Source organism: Patagioenas fasciata, chromosome Z (assembly GCF_037038585.1).
Source record: "Patagioenas fasciata isolate bPatFas1 chromosome Z, bPatFas1.hap1, whole genome shotgun sequence".
Lineage (NCBI taxonomy): Eukaryota > Metazoa > Chordata > Aves > Columbiformes > Columbidae > Patagioenas > Patagioenas fasciata.
Genome location: NC_092560.1, coordinates 24,220,538 through 24,235,951, shown reverse-complemented (window position 1 = coordinate 24,235,951; position 15,414 = coordinate 24,220,538). Strand labels below are relative to the sequence as shown.

General features: G+C 35.4%; 1 protein-coding gene across 3 annotated transcripts in view; it reads left to right on the top strand.

The window, feature by feature from the left end:
• Positions 1 to 15,414, top strand: part of UHRF2 (ubiquitin like with PHD and ring finger domains 2) — a 91,474-nt gene that overhangs the window by 24,198 nt on the left and 51,862 nt on the right. For all 3 annotated transcript variants that reach the window (XM_071802543.1, XM_065861008.2, XM_065861007.2), the window contains exon 4: positions 12,361 to 12,579. In XM_071802543.1, the coding sequence (XP_071658644.1) occupies positions 12,361 to 12,579 (219 nt within the window). The remainder of the gene's footprint in view (positions 1 to 12,360; positions 12,580 to 15,414) is intronic.

The window sequence follows — 15,414 nt, the reverse complement described above, 5'->3', positions numbered from 1 at the left end:
ATGCTATGTGCATAGAATGGTTGACGTTGAATTCTTTGGCAACTTCTTGTGTAGTTGTCAGAGGATCAGCGTTGATGATTGCTCTTAGTTGGTCATTGTCAACTTCTGGTGGCTGGCCACTACACTCCTCATCTTCAAGGCTTTTGTCTCTTTTGTGAAACTTTTTGACCCACCACTGTTCTGTACACTAATTAGAAGTTCCTGGGCCAAATCCATTGATGTTGCAAGTTGTCTCCACTGCTTTACAACCCATTTTGAACTCATAAGAAAGTCACTCAAATTTGTTTTTATCTAACATAATTTCCATAGTCAAAAATAAACATGAAATAAACAGCAAGTCAGTAGCAAAAAAAAAAAGTGAGAAAAGCTCATTGAAATTGTGTATAATATGGCCACATTTATCTAAGAATGTACTCCAGTATTCCAATATCAAACAGCAAATTTCAACAATGCAAAAAAAGGCGATTCCTTTTGCACCAACCTAATATATTTCCATTCTTAATTTTGTAGGGAACATTATAGCTGAGCTGTTTGTGGTGTTATGGTTTCCCTCTCCCTTCCTCCACCCTCCTGAGGCTGTATGCCCAGTATTTACCTAAATTGCTGCAGTAGTAAGACCCACATGTTTCTTCAGGGAGATTGTTCTGCATATAGAATGTGCAGTGCCATTTGGAGGAACAGGATTTCTCAGTTCCAGATTAAACTGGAGTTGTAGTTCTTTATAAGCTCAAAGATGTAAAAGGCTGTGTTACTTGTTTAAGAGTCCTGTCTTCATCAGTGAGCAAGAGACTGAAGTATCAGTTTCATCAATGCTCACCTTCAGTCAGTACCAACTCTCTTGACATCTGGTCATGGATATATAACTTTTGCCTGTCAGTCCATGTTCTGCATTCAGTTTCTGAATGCAGCCTTTTCCCTGGAGGCGGCATTGTTTACAGATGTGTTCCTGTTTCTACTGGTGTTGTCTTCCTCCTCTTCTGCCACTTTATTCACTATATTTCCATTTCACTTTGGCATTTGTTGGTATCACAAAGAGCCATTAAAGACTCTGAAGTTAAGGGTGTGCTGTCAAGTTTCATACATTTTTATCACACGTTTCTTTTTTTCTGCTCTGAGTGGCTGTCTTTTAATACAGAAGATTATATGAACCTATCTTGAACAGAAGACAAATCCTTATTTGCAAAGACTCTTGAGGAATCCAACACGTACTTAGATCCTAAAGTTAACTGAGATAACTGTAGGTAGAGTTTCCACCACAGCTTGCTTTAGAATCACTTCTAAATTGGAAGCAGGACGCTTCAGTAGCTTAATGTGGCACCATAAGGACATGTTGCACAGTGCTGTGCCATAAAAAAGTTTGCCCTTTCCTCTGTTTTACATTTGTTGGTTGTGTGGTGCTGGGTATCATCTCCTTAATTTTAAGGGGAGAGTCACTTTGTGGGTGTTAGCTTCATGATAGTTAGCTCTTCCCTGAAGTAGTGGAAAGACTTGTTGATTTACAAACAAATGCTGTCTTCTCCTTCTTTTTCCTGTTTCATTTTTTGTAATTAAGGCCTTCCATTTAAGAAGATTCATAACGGTAGTCGAAGGAAGGCTTGGATGTGTCTGCAGCCTGAGAAATGTCAGTATGCCTACTTACATGGAAATACAGATTTAGTATGGCTCAAGTGTAGGTACCTTTTTCAGGACCATGAAGTTTGGATGATGATGCCAGGTTATATATCAATCAACAGAGAAGTTTAAATTAAAACTTGAGGTAATATCCACATGATGTGTCATAAACCACAGTTTGTGGTTATTTATTCTGGGACACCATGTACTTTAGCAAGAGGGATAATCTAGTAAAGCTTAATATGAGCTGTGGAGTAGTACCCTCTGAACTCCTTCAGATCTGGAAGTAGTCTGAGGTCTCTTTGTGTCTCAGCCCAAGAGATTATAGTTAAGTTGGTGTCTGTTCTGTGAAGGATGTGTGTATGGTGTTTTTGTGGTCCATAAGAATTTGCATGGATGTCTTTGCTGTAAAGATCCTGTCTGACAAGCAAGGTGAGGTAGGATGCTCTGTGGGTGAGTTACATGCCCAGCCTGATTCTGGCAGATAGCCTTTACTTTTAGTGAGGATTCCTAAAAGCTTTACCAAGTTCCTGAATCTGTGCAGACATAAATTAATATATTTCTAGTAGTCTACTAAGAGTAAATTGGGCCTTTTCCACATTTCTTAATATTTCATTTTACTAAAATAGACTTTGTCATTGTTGGTAAATGGGATGATTATAACCTGATGGAATTAAGTTTCCATGTACATTAGGTACTTGTTGTCCATTAGTGTCCCTCTTCAAAGAGAAGCTCTTTGGTTGATAGTTTTGTTTGTCTGATGGATCTTGAGGATTATTATGTTAGCCATTGCTTCCATATCAGTACACCATCTTTCAGTGGATTTCCCAGGCTTCTCTCCTTGCACTTTACCGAAGTTCATGGTTTTTCTGGGTTTGGTGAGAATGCTGCGGTCTCTGAGGAATCATCATTAATGGAGTAGAAAATTGATAGTTGATGTTAACCTTCAGAGCCTGTGTCATCCAACTTGCTACTTCTGTTCTTCAGCAAGATGGCTTTCATGATTTCTCTCACTTCCACAGGGAGAGTGACAGCCTGCATGTGAGTTTCAGGTTTGGTGTATATGTTTGTTGTTTTGTTTGGGGTTTTTTTTCTAATACTAATTTCTTTTGAAACCTAGTCTAAGTTTTGACTTGAACTAAGGTTCAATCTGGTTCTGATTTTGGTTAGAAAACCAGTTTTTCTGTATCCTTCTTCAGTTACGTAAGTTGTATAGAACAGTCACTGTCAAACTTGGTTTGGACCAGTTACTTCAGATAGTCCCTTTGTTGCTGTGTGCTGCTGGCTGGAAGACCAAAGGATACAGTGATCTTAGAGATGGTCTTAGTGGATGCTGGTAATTTGAAAATCTGTTGCAAGACTGCTAAGGCAGAGTTGCAGTATACTTTTACGTATGACATGATTAAAGAATGCCACCATTCTGGATGTTTGTAGAATATTAATGCTGACTATTACATGTGTTGAGAAACTATGCAGTAATGACTGTAATAAAGAAATGGGAAGCCCCCTGTCTAAATTGTGGGCGTGGGGAGCTACTGACTGTGCCTGTAGAGTGATGTGTAGGTAGTTAGGAGGGGTACTTAAGAGCAACTGGTTTCTCTGAGGTATGATTTCCATGTACATGCTCATAATTTATCTGTCATGGAGCCTGTACGCTGTTGGCGTTTTGAAGCTGAGTAGAACCAACACCTGTTTTGTGCAGACAAAATAGTTAACTTTGTTGATCACAGCCTGGCAAATCATGCATTGTCATGAATGTGGATGTCCTAGGGTGACACTCTCATTTATATTCTGATTATATTGACCTCTGTTTCTCGCAGAGAACTTGGTTATGTGGTTGCTGCTAGTGATGCAGTTGTGCACACTCCCTCTACCAAAAATATAGGGTGGGAGGAATGGGAAGAGGAGAATGTGTGCAGATCTGTGTCTGTTACAGAGACAATTTTGTTTATGGAATAAGCCTGAGAAATGCGTTTCTAAGAAATAAAATTACTGATGGGTAGTGTTTTTCATTCTTCAGTATGAAGAATTAACAACAGCAATAATTCTCAGTAGTTAGTAGGGTGTCTCCTCTTACTGGTTCTGTCCTTAAGTTGACAACTCTATTGAATCTAAATAAAGAGCTTGTGTTGATGGATTGTATACGTTGTTAGCAAATAGTATTAATAATTAGGATCTGTTGTCCTCAAGAATAATTCACTATTGTGCTATGCTTTGTAGAACCATTTAACAAAAATATATTCCCTAGCCCAAAGAGATTACAGCCTGCTCTGAAGGTAAAAATACAAAAGAATATGCCATTACCATACCTGTACGCCTCCATCAGTACATCTGTCTCATTAGCCAATAAGTTTTCAACAAGCTCTATAAAATGTCATAAAAAATAATTGTGTAAAATACCACAGTGATTTTAAACTCTCAGATCATAACTGAAGTCTGAGAAAAGATTAATATATGTGGTAGCTTGAAATAAAAGGGAACTGATCTCAGTGATCCAGGACACCTCTTGGACTCCTGTCTTCTTCAGTGTAAACTGAACTGTTTCAGTTGTATCAGTCTGTCTGTCAGTGGTAGCTTTTCTTTTGGGATACAATTTACTAAAATGCGTTGACCTGACAACTCAGTACTCCTGTATTTTCATTTCTGTTTCTCCTTCTGCCCGAGAAACGTTTGTAAGATTTGCCGTATTTTTTACTATTTTAAGCTTATTTCCTTCTGCTTCTGAAGTGTTTTGAGTCACGTTAGGCCGCACATAGGTGCCTCATGCTAGCTGAAAGAAATGTACAAATGGGAACTTGGGCAACAAACTTTATTTGGACAGATGGGGAACAGTGCAAGATGGAAAAACAGTTTAGGAAGAAAAAAGTTGTGAGGGATCCTACTTGAAATACTTAAAAAAAAGTTTGTTAATTTCCCAGATCTCACCCTGCTTAAATGGAAAACATTCATTCCTGTATTATTTCGTGTTGTAGGATCTTTCATGTTTTAGGATCTTTGAAAAGTCTTAAGTGTAGGAGGAGAAGGTCTTTGAGTACAAGGGGAGTTCTCATTGTCAAGAAGATTACATTTTTGTTTTTTATTTAAACCTATTTCTTACTTATCTATTCTATTTGTTCAGGACTAATCAGGGTTGCAGACAGTAAGAGAAGTTCACCTTGAAAATGGTGTGAGGAGAAACAGTTCCCAATGAAGGCTAAAGGTATTACTGATCATCCTTTCTATAAATGGAGGAGACAAAATTAAAAAAAAAAAAAAGCATTTTTTTGGAAAGAGTGTAATAGGCTAGAACTTTAAAATGCTCTGTTCTGCTGTAGCCATTATCCTTACCAAAAGTTGTACTTATTTCAGGTGAGTTTCATTTGTCATTTGCAGTTCAGACTGTCATTGACCTTTGAAAAATAATGTATTTATGCACAATTTTGCTTTTTTTAATAAAACGTGTATGCACTCACGTATATTAACAAACATAGGATTTCACTGAATTGTTATAGAGGCCAAAACTTTTAGTCATCCATGTGTAAGTTACATGCAAGACACAGGCTGATAGTTGGAGAGCACAGAATATTTTCTAGAAATGAGAAGAAAAGTTCGAAGTACTACCTGGTCAAGAGAAATAATCACTTTTTCCATGAAAGTGTCTCCTTAGCTGAAGAGATTGCCAGGAGCATAGTACTCTTAAATTTGCCATTTCTCTCCCAAGGAATGGTTTGAACATTAGGCTTGCTTAACAGTTTTGTGGGGTTTTTTTAATATATATTTTTTTAATGTAAAATTTCAAATAAAGGTATTGGGCTGCAATTTAATAGAATGTATCTGAGAATTCACACAGGTGACACTGTTGATTAATTGATTTTGGAGACCGAAAGACATTATGGGCCATTGTCAGATGAGGTGGCTTGTTGTTTCTTGCTCACCTTCTTCCCAACTACGTACATCTGATAGTTAAGTTGTGTTGAATTTGGTGGTTGTGCGGCCGTAAAGCAAAGTGTTCTTGCTTCCTGATATATCTAAAAACTAATGTTTGCTAAGTGAATATTAGTGGTTTTTATGTCGTTGATCCAATCAGATGAATTTGCCCAGTGGCTGCACGGAGCAGAACAAGGGAAAGAAGCACTGCTTCTTTGAGAGGTAGCTGCTTTGAGCAGCGTTAGTGAAAATGTCTGCTGCTGACAATTATATTTTATCTTCTGTGAAGAAATGCTGAGTACATCCCTTGCACACAATGTATTTCTCAAATACCCCATGTAAACATGTTTAACTGAAATGTCTGACTTTTTTTTCTTCATATACATTAAGCACAGGAAATAGTGCCTGTCAGGAAGGTATATGCTATCCAATTTCTGGCACTAGTCTAAACAGTTGAAGTGAGGAGACTGGATAGTAATTCTTTTGAAGGAAATTAAGTTAATGGCTAGGAATATGAAGAAATGTCAGGAACTACAGACCACTGCCTCATTATGACACCTATTAACTTTGGTTCATATTAGCCACTTAAGAATTTCAGAAGAGAGAGGGGAGCAAGAGCTGCTATTTTCTGCCCAATCAAATCATCTTCTAAGACAGTATCTTCCTAAAGGAAATACATGTTTTCTTTGACCTTCTCTTAGTAGCAAACCTTTTTTATAATTGGTCTGAATGATGAACACCTCTTCTAGCTGCATAATTTTATTTTCTAGTTTCTAATATTAGTGGCTAGTTTGCTCATTCAAAAGTTTCTTACAGGTTATTAGACAATACTAAAACAATAGGAGGCCTGCTAGGTCTCTTTTAAGTTTGCATTCTTTAAGTCATCATTAGAAAAAGAGTGCCACTATGATGTGGCTGTCTAGGCCTATTAGCTCAAGCTTAAAAGTATTTTGGTGGAAAAGGCTGCACACTGCTGCTTTTAATTGAAGAAGTCAGTTCTTATAAGATTCCTTGTCCCATTTGCAGTGGATTTCCTGACTGGAAGAGCTGTGTTTTGTAATCTCAAAATGTTTGCATGTATTAGTTTTCAGGGTTTTGACAGCTGACATTGGCTGTAAGGCTTTGATTTCAAAAGATGTAGACACTTCCTACAAACTGAAGAGGAAGTAGTTTGAGGAGAAAATCCAGGTGTTTTTTCTGTCTCTTTAGAAAGCATATGAAAACAGGGAGGGAAGCTTTGCCCTCTCACAGTTGTTTGATAGAACTGAAATGTTAAAAGTTAAACTTTTTTTTCCTTTAAAACTGATACGTGCCTAAAACAATAGGTATGGTTAGTGAGAATGTGTCTGAACTCTATCTGCTTCTTATTTATATTTGATTAGCTGTAAGCATTCTCCTTAGACAGTCACAGGATTGAACACCTGAGGAAAGGGTTTTCAAAACGTTAACTCATTCTGTGATTGTGTGACTTGTCATCCTGTGTGCTAGCTAGTGACATAAACCTGGTTTTCATTACATTCAGGGTATTTAGACTCATTATATAACAGTTTTGTATTAAAAATTCAAACTTGCATGTATTTCTTAGCAGCATCTGAACTTCTATCTTGATATTGTTTCCAGTTTATCTTCTTTTGGAGTATCCATGTTGTCCACACAATGTAATCGTCTAAGTCTAGAAGTAAATTTTTCTTAATACTAAAATGATTATGGAAGTAAGCTATTTCTCTTTGGGCTATTAATACAATTTCTCAGTGTTTAAGCTGTTTAGTACTGAAATTACTAGTTGTTAGGTAAAGTTTTCAAGATGTTGTTCATGTTCTGTGTGACTGGTTTTTGTCTTTATTGATATGCGTTATTCCTTCCAGTCTGTCTTTTTAAATACATTACTTTTTTCTTGCAATAACAAATTATCAGACCTACTGGTCGACTTTTGGAAGTGCAAACACACAACTTTAGTCTCCAGTGTATTTTGGTTTTTTTTTTTTTTTTAATTTGTAATTGAGGCTTAGACACTCTTCCAATATGCTATAATTCACTTTATCAGAACACTACAGCAAAATTATGCTCATTATTTCCTCAGGTAACAAATTGTCAGGGGTGGGGGGTGTGAATGTAGGTTTTGTTCAGGTTTACCTTCTTAATCAGATTTACCTGCTTTATGAGTTCATTCCTTTTTCTTTCTGCTATTTGTGCACTTCTGTTCCTTCTTTTCTGGGTGTATATTGAATGGCTCTTTTCTGAGCTTGGGAAAATAATTATGCTCTAATTCTATTTATATTGGAAAGTAACATTTTAGAAATTGCACATCTGCACTAATATTCCTTACAATATTTGTATGGACAGGAGATGGGGAAGTGCGGAAGTCTCAGCTTTTGCTACAAGAATTTTATCTTTCCAGTTCCAGTTGTTCTTGTAACAACTGGGAGAAGTGTTAAATAATATGTGGCAAGTTCTCAGTAAATTAGAGCAGACTTGTGTATATTCTCACATAGAGCTAATATGATATTTAGTATTTGCCAAGAAACACCAGATTTTTACTTCATGGATAATTCTTTGCTGTGGAAGTTGTGTACACAGACAGGAACTGTTAAAGAATCTTTGATATGCTGGTGTTAGTATTTACAGTTAGAAACATTACAGGGAAAAATTACATTACAGGGAAATACAGTTAATCATGAACATGAGACTTCTTATGGGTGGTATTCATTAAACTTTTATGATTACGCTTACTGTTGTGATGTCTGCTTTTTTGCTATTAGATGCCAAGTGTAAGGAAAAACATGGAAAACCAAGAAAATATCTACAATTGTTTAAAGGTCAATTGTGTCATATAATCTTCACTTAAGCTGTACCAAACTTAGTCTAGTTGAATTAGAACACTACTGTGAAGATGTACCTGTTTTCTCTTGAGCGTCATCCTAGGATTTTTAAAGTAACTCAATAAGTAAGCAAACTTTCAGTAAATATTCATATGTAACAGTAGTCCTTCATTATAGTTTGTCAGAGTGGGTTTTTCCACTTCATTTTTGAGGCTTGTTAAAAATTCATTTGTACTCTTTATATTTTAGTTTATCTGCATAGATCCACGCCTTCCCATTGTGTGTTACTATATTTAAATATCATTCTTGCATATTTAAGAGATTAGATTTTAAGTTAATGTGGGACTTTTACAAATAATGCGTTAAACTTTGAGAAAAGGAAGATGAAGGTAGCTTTTTCTAATGTGAGTGTGTTTTTTCCATACTTGAGTAAATCGTGGCATTAGATAGGGTGCAAGTTTACTGTGGAAGTACTGTTTGCTTATTACTTAGTATAATGAGGAATAGTGGTACTGCGTTTAACATACTGTGACTGTGATTTTGAGCCTGACTCAAAAGCTTGTGACAAATACTGTTTCTGCTGTTCTGCTTGGGGCATCAGTTATGGACAAACGTGAATGGCTAAATATCTGCTAGCATTCACCAATGTTCATAAAACCATATTTCTGTGTGTGAAAGCATAGCAGCAAAACATTCAGTGTCTGGAACCTGATATGAAAGAAATATTCATTCTGACATGGGAAATCTCATCTGTTTGTAAGCTTTCTTTTCTTCTTCCAAAGTTTCTGAGCTTAGTTTCTGACCAGCGAATAAGAGGAAAAATTCACTCAGTGAAGAGACTGCCTTCCTTTTCTTTCTTTGGAAAGCAGTTTTTTTCTGTCTGTAAAAGGGGTCTCGAGGGTTGTCTTTTGGTAAGTGATCTTGTTCTAGTTGTGCTGATAAGCAGTCTTCTTTATTTGGGTTCTTTCATCAGATACTTCCCAGAACAGGTAGAGTCATTCTTAACAATGAGTATCTTTGAAGTTCCTCATCAGTACAGTAGGAAAGATTCTGTTCTGAGTTATGTAGGGGTGGGAAAGATGACACAAATCCAAATTTGTGAAAAAAATAGTTCTTAATCATTAAGTAAAAATATATATATATATTTGTCCTAAAGTATCCTAGGAAAAACAGAACCTGGAGGGATTTTATTTTTAGAAGAGAATAGATTCTTCAGATCAGAGTTAAGTTTCTATGAATGTAAACTGTTCTAAGTCATGTTTTGATTTTTTTTTTTTTTTTTTTTAATAGTGACACTGGAACTTTTTAAGTGTGTATTGGTTATTTTTACAATCCCACTGATCTCATATGTACTTCTCACTTGATTGTTTCTTTGTATACATAAATGATGTCTATTTTTTATCTATCTCATTTAGTTTCCTGATGCTTAAGCCCTACTTTTGTTTTGGAGTTCAAGTAAACTGAGTCTTCATTTATCACGTGGTACTTGCTGTCTTCTCCAGACTTCAGGAAGGGTTTATGTGTAAGATGATTGGAACTGACTATTAGCTCAACATAGCTGTCCTAAGACTTCAGTAGCCTGTTGCACTATAACATGATGTCATTATTTAGGCGCTCAATAAAATAGACATCCCTATAGTTGTTTTTTATTTTGTCTTGTTACCTGTAGATTAATCTGTCTTACATTTTTAATCAATATTATGTTATAATGTTCATAATTATTGCAGTAGAATTGTATAATAGTTCTCTTAAGGGAATGCTGCACAACCTAAAACCACAAAGTTAGCTTTGTAGTACACACTAAAATTGGGAACAAAACCAAGTAAAAAATTGTGGAGAGTTACATCATATGAGACTGTCATTTGGATAATGGCTCAATCCCAAGGCACTTGTCTTTGTATGATATAATTCCTGTCACGCAGATTTTTGTAATTAGAATCGGAAAATGTTGGGGGAAAAAAACCCCACTCTTTGGGTTTAACTTTTTTAAGTAGTTAAGGATGTGTGATGCATTCTCTTTTTACTTGCCTGTTGCTTTATGTAAACGTATGGCCACTCCTAAAGTGTTGTGGATCATGTTTGTTTAAACAAAAAAAATCGATAAATCTTCCTGCAAATTTAAGCCACAGTCTAGATATCTGCATTGTAGAGGACAAAGTAATGCCTGGAAACACAATTCCAGGTCTAGCCTGCCCCCACCCTGCCTCAGCTCCTATGTAGTGGCAAACTGCTGTATTAGATTTGATAGGAGGCATAAAACAAAATAAAATGAACTTGTTTAAAGTTCAAATTACATCAGTGGTCTTTTAATCAACTGTTCAGGAGTAGACATCCTGATTTCAGGTCTTTCAGAGCCTTGTGCTGCTAATGTCAGTAGTTTTAATATTTCTTTGCATAGTAATGTAATAAGTTACAATGTGCGATTTCCCCAAGACCTTAAAGTTATATTGTTCACTACAGGGAGGCATGCTGGAAAGTGACAGAGCCATACTTTTATTTGTAAGAGTAGGATTTTGCTGTTACAACAGTGCTGTTTGATAAAAGTATATTAACTACAAGCATGAGTGCTCTTGCTGAAGTCCCAATACTTGTATGACTCAGCAATATTTGTTAAGAAGGAAAAAGGAGTACTTTTACTAGCACTTGTTTATATGCAGTACACTTATTTTCATTTTCTTTGTTAAATTTGTACTGTGACCTCACCTGGTACTAGTTAAATAATGCCAGATTCTTTACTTGCTTACACATATGATCAGAAAGGAACGTCACAGTTTCTGTCTAGCATCTTTTCCTTTTTGTAACAAGCCAGCTTTTTCTGCGAGCAATATTTTAATCATATCCATATTGTGCTGTTTTTCCCAGCACATGCCAACTGTACAGACTCTACTGTCATTGAATAATTGCCTTGTACTGAGGATTTAATAAAGCTGTGGTGTTAAACTGAAAAGTTAACATCTCAAAAGCTTTTCTTCTTGCATTGGGATTTTAGCTGTAGTGCTGTCAAATATTTTCTTAATTTTGCTGAATAAGACTTTCTCAGCTTGAAAAGGAAATGGAACTCTTCAGAAAGTATTCGTTACTCTTTTTTCTTTTTTAATATGTGCTGTGATGGCATACACCAGCACAGGAGGAAGAAAGGAATTTCTTATAAACCCTAGCAACTTGCAGATAGTATTATGTAAAATACTGAGTAAAAAGCCACCAAGTTTTTAGTAAAAAATATATTAACCAAAATTTCTTAATTATAATTTAGTGAACCATTAATTTCTTTTAATATTGCGTTCCTCACTACATCTTGCCAAGGAAAGTGTATTCTCAAGGGAAGGAATGATCCCCATATTTAACTTTCTAGAATTTTGGGATTTGTAGTTTAAAGTAAGAAATGTTTTCCATTTATTAGTTCATGTATCTCTCTGAGAGTCTCCGTTCTGTTTCTTACTTACTACATTTTGCAGTTAGACTTTTTTTTCTTTTTTAAACATGGTGCATGGAATGTGGACTTGGACTATATTCACCTCATGAATTTGAAATGCAGTTATTTTAGGATCACATTTTTTAGAAGAACTGTCCTAAATGTGTTGTTATTGAAGTTAGTGGAAATGTAATAAATGTATGAAAGCAAAGCTAAATTAGAAATGTACTTAGTTGAAATACCTAGTTTGAATCTTCATTATTTTTTGTTGACATTTTAATTGTGATATTGACTTTACTGCGACGAAATTGGGGCCATGCCTGTGCTGAAACCTTGAACTCAATTGAATTCCACTCAGGAAGCCATCCAGTGCTTATAGATTTACGTGTTTTTTTTTTTTTTTAATTCATGAAAGCTGTTTTTTCCATCTGAGATTAGTCAAATTCTGGATCTGTTTTTAGATGAAAACTAACCTTCCAGATGGATATTAGGTCATATTTTTATGTGCCTGAAGTGCATTTAAAAAAATTATACTTCTGAAAAATGTCTGTGACTTAGTTCTTACTATTGCAGGAGTCATAATCTTTACTGTTGTTGGTTTTACTTTTCAAGGTACCCAGAGAATGGCATAGTAGAAATGGACACCATTAATCTCCGACCCCGAGCAAGAACCATTCTGAAGTGGAGTGAACTAAAAGTGGGTGATGTGGTGATGGTTAACTACAATGTTGAGACTCCAGAAGAAAGAGGATTTTGGTTTGATGCAGAAATTACCTCTTTGAGAGAAATCTCAAGGACTAACAAAGAGGTTCATGCTAAAATTCTGCTGGGGTAAGATTTGTTTGACCAACTCATAAAATCTCTACATATCATATAAAGTATGTTTAGGAGGTTTTTGTCTACTAGTCATCACTAGATTAAAATTAATGTTATACTTTGATTCCACAGCTGTCTGAATCATGGAATTACAGTGCATGTTTTTTATGGTGTGCAGACTTAGCTATGAGTCAGAATTTGTGCATTTCCTGAGATTGCTGGAGGCAACTATAAGACTTCATGTGTTATCTGCTGAAGATGAAATTGATCAGAGTGTGGTTTTATTTATATCCCTTTATATTTATATGTTATATATATATATATATTACATGTTTAATTCTATTGAAAGCTGAAAAGTCTGCTTTCAGTAATTTTTGAGGTAATTAGAACCCCCTAGGGTCTTGCTGAGTATTAGTCATCTTTGACATTTTGAGTAAGTCTCTGAACTGGCTAACTGAATTTTTAAAGAATAAAATATTTATGCAGGTATGATACCTTCTGATAAGTAAAATGTGGAACTGTGGGATGCAGGAACTGTGAGTTTTCATGTGGCCAAATTCACCTGAGTACCTTTGCTTTGTTTTCCTATTTAATTTGAAAACCTGTGTACAGTTCTTTAGCAACAGTGTTTTCTGCAGAAATTCGTATGATACGGCTGTCAGTAAGATGTGTGATTGCTGCCTTAGGGATGAGCAGATGACGAGTCTCTATGGGCAGCCTCCTTGAGGAATTCACAGTAACCTTCCTCCTCGTTAGCTTTCCTCATTCCTTTAACATCCTTTTCTGACACAAAAGAACTAAAACCAAATGGATCTAGTTCACTGCTTCCATTCTTCAAGGAGAGGGGGATCTAGGTGTACTTAATATGTAAGGAGTGAAACTGATTTTAAAATGAAACTGGAACTAAGGTGAAATTTACTTTTACTTAAGAAATGATTAATTTAACGTTGGCATGTCCCGCATTTACTTGGTGAGTAGTATCATTGTTCTGGGTGTATATTCCTTAAAATGAATTGGACTATTTGCATATTAGTGTAGTTTTCTTTATGAGGAAGGACAATTTATCTGTAGGAAGACAAACAGTGTATGACATGGTTAATTGGAAGAGACACACGGAAGACTTATCATCATGTACAATTCAATATTTTGTGTAAAAAAAAAAAAAAAAACAAAAAACAAACAAAACAACGACAACAACCAACCAACCAACCAAAAACCACAGGGAAGTAAATAAATGACACAAACAAAACAACCAACCAAACAAACAAAAAAAAACCACACCAAAAAAACCCCACCCAAAACAAACAAGGAAGCAGCGGTCATACTTAGTACTGGGAAATACGAAAGACATCGACTTGATAAATCATGTGAATAAATGAAAATATGTTTTGTGTGTGGTTTTTACTTTTAGAATAACAGGAGTTTTATAGACCGTCTTAGTGCATTATGGTCTTGTGTTAAGTAGAGCAGGCACACGGACTTCTTTTGTAGACAAAGGAAAAAAAAAGCTTCAAATGTAAAGCAAGAAGAAATTGAGTAGATTGTTTAAATTATTAACTTTACTGTTAACTTTATTGTGGGAAGTACTATGGGTTTCCCTATAGTATTGACACTTCATAGACTCTGAAAGGAGTTGAGGAAAAAAAGGCAGAGTTGACAAATATCATATTCTAAGCTGGTAAATTTAAGTCAATTTTTCAAATGAAATATTATTTCAGTGGATTTTCTTCTTGACTAATAATTCAGGCTTCATTTATATGTTGATAGATTGTATACTCAGCAATCAGCTAGTTTACAGAAGGTAAGGTTATCTAGCCTTGCCATTTCTGAAATTTATCAAGGTTTAATTCTGTATCACCTGAACTACCCAGGTCATTCCTCTCAATTAGCAGTAAAGTATGAGATAAATCTGATAGTATTCATAAACTTGTATAAGGAGCATGCTGCAACACTACAATTCAGTTATGTTGGTGTGCAAAATAAAAAACAATCTCTTCGTGATTTGGTGTTTATTAATACATAATATACTAAGGTAATATAAATATGTAAGACATAATATAAAATAGTTTAGAATGATAATTAGAATAACATTTCAGTCTATAATAATAAAATTAAAGTATAAGTATTCTGTAGTTTTTAATATATTGTTGGTATGTTATCATGACTTCTTACCGTACCATTAGTTAATTGTTTAAATAAATGTGGAATCTGTTTTGGATGCATTAGGAGTAGATGTTAGTGCTTAATTGATTGTATGTTAGTGACTAATCATTTATATATTACTTAAGAACAACCTTAACAGCCAGCAAAGGGAGGCAGAGTTCTTAGGCTTGCAATGGGTATATTAATGGCTTGGACTTTGTTCCCTTTCAGGTATTACATCAAAGTGTCTTTGTATAAAACAGATTTCTGTGCAGTAGTTGAATGTTTGATATATTGATCTTGATTGCTAGGGAAACAGCAGTGCTTTGACCATGGAGTACATGTGGGTCTAGGACCACAGGTGTCTCATTATTGTGTGCATGCATACTTACAGTTCAGAATGGTCTCTGCATGTGTGATACCTCTGGACTGATTTAACTAAAATTGCAGAGTATACCTCTATTTTGGAACACTGTCTGTTTCTCTTTACCAGGATTATCTTCTGTTTCATGATGAAAGCAGTTCTTTGTAATCCAGAGTAATATGACTTGTCTTCTTCGCACTTTGAAGTGTGTGTATCAAATGCCTGTTAGCGGTGGGTAGTTGTAAGGCAAACTGTTCCGAATTTATTTTCATATTGGAACTGTCTGATGTGATTAAAGTCACCGCACCAAATCAAATTGAAGTGGTTCAAATGGTGCTTTGTGT